The 6,315-nt window shown below is 33.8% G+C and overlaps 1 protein-coding gene across 2 annotated transcripts in view; it reads left to right on the top strand.

Annotated features, from left to right (window-relative positions):
* The first annotated feature begins 243 nt into the window (after nucleotides 1–243).
* LOC141397251 (microsomal glutathione S-transferase 1-like) overlaps nucleotides 244–6,315 on the top strand; it is a 42,500-nt gene continuing 36,428 nt past the window's right edge. Inside the window, exons 1-3 of one of the 2 annotated variants that reach the window (XM_073973355.1) lie at nucleotides 361–382; nucleotides 453–464; nucleotides 568–734. In XM_073973355.1, the coding sequence (XP_073829456.1) occupies nucleotides 376–382; nucleotides 453–464; nucleotides 568–734 (186 nt within the window). In that variant the 5' untranslated portion in view covers nucleotides 361–375. Of the gene's footprint in view, nucleotides 275–360; nucleotides 383–452; nucleotides 465–567; nucleotides 735–6,315 lie in introns of those variants that run through there. The other variant, XM_073973356.1, reaches the window with a different exon arrangement.

The raw sequence follows: 6,315 nt of genomic DNA, 5'->3' as shown, positions 1-6,315 counted from the left end.
TCAAGTATTTGTTTACATTAGCAATTTAGTAATTCTCTTGCTGTTTGTATAAAAATCTGGATAATTCTATATACATATGTACATGTGTGTTTCTAGAGAAAATCTAGTAAGTCATTTAATTTGGTAATCAGGTGACTTTTATGATCATTTTACAAAACAAAACAAAAAATAGCTCGTCTTCAATGTTTGTTGTGAGTAATTTTGTTTTATTTTCCGAACATTTGATACTGGAAACGTCATAAAATTATCGTAATCAAAATGGTTTATAACTGCTGTAAATATGAGATTTGTTTATTGGATTGTAATCTTAGTCGTCACGGTGCTCTTGAAGCAACTTTAAATGAAAGATTTTTTTGTTTTTGATTTTTCTAATCAATGAGGTGTAAGCACTTTCGATTTAAAGTTCCTTCATGAGCACCGTGCCGTTAATTGAGTATTTGAGTTGCGAGCAGTGGGTAACTTGGGTATTTCCTCGTCAGATTGTAAAACTTAAGTGTGATTACAATCAATTCAAAACCCCTAAAACGACACTTAAAAATATTGGTACACGAACAAAATTAATTGTAGGTAATTCGGTGTTTGTGTGTGGAAAATGTATTTACTTACGACTGGAACAAAGTTCAATTGGGTATTTCCTTGATATAATATCGGTAATTGCCGTTTTGAAATCCATTTTTATGATGGAAATGTGTAGTTATAATAAGTGTCCAACCAATTACTATTGTATTCTTCAGGTAAGTAGAAAAAAATGCTGAGAGCAATTAAACTATTGAAGGGTTTCAACATTTTTGGTATAAAGTTGAACTAAGAGATTATGTTTAAAAATACTTCAATTAGGATTGGATATATTTTTAAGATTTTGCAAAAGAATGTAAAATTATAAATTATTAAGTAGCGCTTTGTCCTGCGTCATCTTAGATGTCAACATCCTGCTGGAGAATGTTGTACAATATCGAACGGTCGAATACACCATTCAACATAGTCAATTGCGTGAAAAATAACACTCCCATAATATAAAAGCATTGGTATATGGTATATAAAAAGCGTTAAGTTCGGCCTGGCCGAAATTCTATACCCTCCACCATAAAATGTTAATTTTCTTTCCTGTCAATAATTTTGTGACCACAGATATCCAAATGGCTACAAAAGATCAGAAAATGTATCGAAAAAGTCTTCAATCGGTTGTTACCATTATATGGAGGATAAATAAAAGTGTGGACTTATGTTGACAATTGTTATTGGAGAAGTTTTGTGACCACTGGAAACTTGAAATGTTAAATTACAGGTAGTTCGGTCCAAAAATACATCTAAAATCCGTTTTGGAACCACTGGGAACCTGAAATGTGAAATTACAGGTAGTTCGGTCCAAAAATGTAATACCGAAATTCGGGAGGTACCTTTATATGGGGGTATGCCAAAACATGGAACAATGTTGACAATTTTTTATGGAGATGTTTTGGGACCACTGGGTACTTCAAGTGTTAAATTACAGATAGTTACGTCCAATAATGTAGCTAATATCCTCGAAATATCGAAAATCGGGAGGTATGGATGAACCTATGTTGACAATTTTTGTGGAAATGTTTTGCTACCGCTGGAAACCTCAAATGTGAAACTACAGGTACTTCGGTCCAAAAATGTAGCTATAATCCGAAAAATACCGGAAATGGGGAGGTATGGTTTTATGGGGGCTATACCAATACATGGAGCTGTGTTAACGTTTTGTGGTGGAGATGTTTTGTGAACGCTGGGAACCTCAAATCTGAAATTACAGGTAGTTTTTTCCAAAAATTTAGCCAAAATCCTCAAAATACCGAAATTCGGGAGGTATCGTTATATGGGGGGGCTAAACCAAAACGTGAGCCGATATAACCTACTTGAGTGCAAAAATATAGCGTTCTAGCTCAATTATTGCGGAAGCTAGAGTGATTACAACAGACGGACATAGCTTTATCCTGATTACACGGTGCGACAGCCAAAAAAATTACAAGGAAAACTGAGTAGATTATGAAAGAATAGCTAAAAATTTGAGACAAGTGTATCGGCGTTTTAAAGTTTATACCGGAAGTAACTCAAGTAGGCGGGACAAGTTCCGCCCATTTCTAGTTTTTTTTTCGGAATATTCGAGTTGAGATATCTTGATATCCTTGCATTTTAGGTATATAGTGTCCTTGGTAATTTTACAGAGGAGGATATGGGGAATATGTTTTTAAAAATTTTAACCCTCATGCGGTTCATCAAAAGGGCCATTTTGGTCCTTTTTTCGAAAATCTTTCAAAAACTCCTTTAACATGTGATCATATCAAATTCAAATATTCTACAAAATTATTCATCATAAAATTTTACTATTGGTCTCAGAACACACCAAATCATAAATCTTATCTAATCGCCAGGAACCTCTAAAAATTAAAAACACGTTTTAGGGTTAAAGTCAGACTTTATCTGAGTTTATTCAAACTGTACCACAAAACATAAATTTAGAGAGATGACGTCAAAGACAAAAATATTCTTCGTCAAATTTAAATATGAAATGTCTATTTACATAATATATCATGAAAATATCAGTATCAATTTTTGTGAAACAAACATGAAAACATTTCCCAATTTTTCCTTCTTTTTTCGATTTGATACATGAAAGTAATATGAAATTTGGTTCTTGGTGAAAAGTATCAAAAGAAGAAAAATTCTACACAAAATTTCACTATGAGTTTTCGAATAAAGCTAGGTATAATATTTCTTTAAGGAAATTAGATCACAAATTTGTAAGTTTTAGGATGAAATTATTTGTTTTAATGTAGGACTGTTAATTTTACATAATTCCATGCTGGATCAAAATCTAACAAATTTCACTATGAGTCTCTGTATAAAAGAAATCTGTAACCATAACATGTAAAATTTAAATTTAAAGTTTTATGACGAATAATTTTGTAGAATATTTTAATTTGATATGATCACATTTTAAAGGAGGTTTTGAAACATTTTCGGAAAATGGACCAACAGTTTTAACAAAAATATTCCCCATATCCTCCTTAGTAATATTGCCAAAGACACCATTTAACTAAGATGCAAGGATTGCAAGATATCTTAACTCGAATATTTCGAGAAAAAAACATTTTCAAATTTTTAGCCCTACTTTCATCATCATTTTTAAAAAAATTGAATTTTGTTGCACAGTGTTATGATTATTTCAATGCGTTACAAACGGAAGAACAAATTCAATATACCCTCCATACTATAGTGGAGGGTATAAAAAATTCGGATTATAAGGGAAATAATTTGTGCAATTCAAATTAAATTGTGAAAAAATTCAAATTAAAATGGAAAAAATCGAATTAAAAAAATCGAATCATAAATAGAATAATTCAAATTGTAATTGGAATTCTCAAATTACAAATGAAAATCGTAAATGAATAAGATTGTTAGGGTTCCCAATGCCATCTGCCTTAAAAAATCCGTTGTATTGAATTCCTAACTACAATTTCGTAGTAAATTCAGTATATCGTCACCATAAATGCCCGAAGACGTAACCCACATCAAAACTTTACAGGGAGAAGCAAAAAAAGTTTTAATATTAAAAACTGTTTTACGGAATATTAATCTTATGAAGGCGAGTATATCAGCAAAAACGTCTAAAACCGTCTTTTCCTTTCCAAAAAATTTTTGATACTATATCTATGATTTTTAGTTCATAGATTAAGAAAAAAAAAACGTCATTCCCAATCTGTGTTCGTTACCAACATTGATCGTAGCGCGCAAAAGATATGACGGTTTTAATTATGCTAATTAGAAAATAATGCAAAAATACAAAATATGACGAAAATAATAAAAATCATGTTCTTCAATTTTTATTATACCCTATACCACAATGTGGAAAAGGGTACTATAAGTTTGTTTTGGTAAAAATTCATGTAACACCGCGAAATATTCGTCGGAGACCCCCAATGTGGTATTTTGAGATGTGTGTCCGTCCGTCCATTATAAATTATAAACACGCTCCAGGCCGCAATTATGGACGGATCGTCACGAAATTTTGTATGGAGGTCGGGTTCAGATCAAAATAGATCCCTATTCTTATTGCTGATGATCGTGAAATACTTAGCGGGTGAAATGGACCAAAAACATAATATTTATCCAGTTTTCTAGCAGCTCTGTAGGTCGCAATAATAGTCCGATCAACGCGTAATTTTAAATAAGGTAAGAGTATGTCACAAAGGAGAAGCTTGCAATTTGAGATGGCGATCAGATAATATTTAGAGGGTTATATGGACCAAAACTTTTATGTGAAAATTGTGAAAATACCCCATACCTCAGTTTCAACATAAGTAAATTTTCTACAAAAAGGCAGATATGGGATATTATCGATCATATACGAAGGGGAATAACTAGTGAAACCAAAACCGCTGAATTGCTTAGTTTTGAGATCCTCCATTACAACAAAATCTGCAATATTATCTCATTTTCCGAAATGCCATTTCTTGAATAGGATCGTTGTTTTTGAACGTAGAAGCTTGAAATTTTGCCAGAGCATGTATTTTAGCTTTATGTATAAGGATAACATCAAAAAACGAATTTCGATATTCATGTCGGTTACGTCTTCGGGCATTTATATAGAACGAAAAAAATTTAAAGTAGGGGCATGGTCAGATTGCCACACAAGATACACCTGATGATCACTCCAACAACGTGTGAAACATGTAGTGTAGTGGTTTGTGATGACAATATCTCTGACATTCGTTTTCTTTTCAAAAGAGAAAAATAACAAAATTCGAAATTCTATTGTAATTCTTAAACTACAAGAGAAATGTTTCGAATTTTACATGAAGTAATCAAATTACAACTCAAATTCTTCGAATTATATGTGAAATGGTGCAGTAGCAGATAAAGATGTTCAGACATGGCATATATACCGACCGCCAGACCGAGGTCGCCACCTCGTTATATCGTAGGGAACGCGTACACTCCATAGAATACTGCCATATGAGGGCTGCACGATAACGTTCTGGCCTAGGCAACACTGGATGTTGCCTCGCGCTTTTTAACATTTCCGTACCCAGGACAGATTGAAATACAGTGACTTGAAAAAATCACTTTGCAAAAAAATGGAATTTACTTGTGAACATTTTCGTCCGATCATTTTTCACAATTTTCGAAAGTTGCATTTTTTCCACCCACTAACATTTGATATTGCTCATCGTTGAATCGTTAGATCCAATCGCTCAATAAGGCCCTTGTCGATTGGTGTAATTGTGAATAAATACGACGTTTAGAAAATCGTCACAGACGAATCTTGGATCTATCCTTATGAGCCCGACACAAAACAGTAATAGAATTGAAAGGTCATCTGCCGTACAGCCCTGACATGGCACCCAATGATTTCATTTGATTCCCACACATCAAGAAAAGAAGGCGTGGCCAACGATTTTCGTCGCCAGAAGATGATGTTGAATTAAACGCTTCATCTTTTGGGGGTGTCCCAATCGGAGTAGAAAATTAGTTTGAGCACATGAAAAAGTGTTTAAATCATGCTGAAGACTTCTTAAGAAAACAATAAAACTATTTCTGATGGTAAATATTTGCGTTGTCATTGCTACCGATTTGCCGATTTCTTTTTCGATTTTCTTATATGCGTTGTCTACTGTAATAATATAAATATTTATGCCAGGGCAGTTATAATGTTATGTTGACCCTAGTAAGTCGGCTGAATAATAATAAGGCAGCCGTAGCCGATGATTTACCAGACCAGAACGAACAAAAATCCCTTATTTGAAGACAAGACTTGTACGAGGTCTGATCAAAATATATTTTAATTTTTTTAAAAAGTATTTATTCCTCAATAACTATCTTGTCCCCTTCAAAGTAATCCCCCAGAGATATCATAAACTTATGCCTACGTCCTTTTAATCCTCAAACACTTCTGAAATGCGCTCTTTGATATAGCTAACAGCCCCTGTTTCGATTTTTCTTTCATCGGTGTCTTCAGTTTTGGGAAGAGGAAAAGTCAGCGGGGCCAAGTCCGGTGAATACGGTTGTTGAGCCATGATAACCCATTCATTTTTGGCCAAAACTCACGCACAAACATCGATGTGTGAGCTGGTGCGTTATCATGGTGCAAAATCTATGAGTTTTCCACAATTCTGTCCGATGTTCAACAGATCCTGCCGCTGTTCATGCGACGCACAGTGGTTCAGAATCGTTTTTTCCTAGTCAAAATTTTTTTGTTCGACAGATAACACAATCAACTTTTCGATGAATCGAGCTAGAGGGCTAGATTTTTGCACCCGAGTACATTTTATCCCTAGGGAGGTCAAGTTCGAA

The sequence above is a fragment of the Musca autumnalis genome, unplaced genomic scaffold (genome assembly GCF_047663935.1).
Source record: "Musca autumnalis isolate F117 unplaced genomic scaffold, ASM4766393v1 scaffold_3, whole genome shotgun sequence".
NCBI lineage: Eukaryota > Metazoa > Arthropoda > Insecta > Diptera > Muscidae > Musca > Musca autumnalis.
This window is presented reverse-complemented; position numbering and strand designations above follow the sequence as displayed.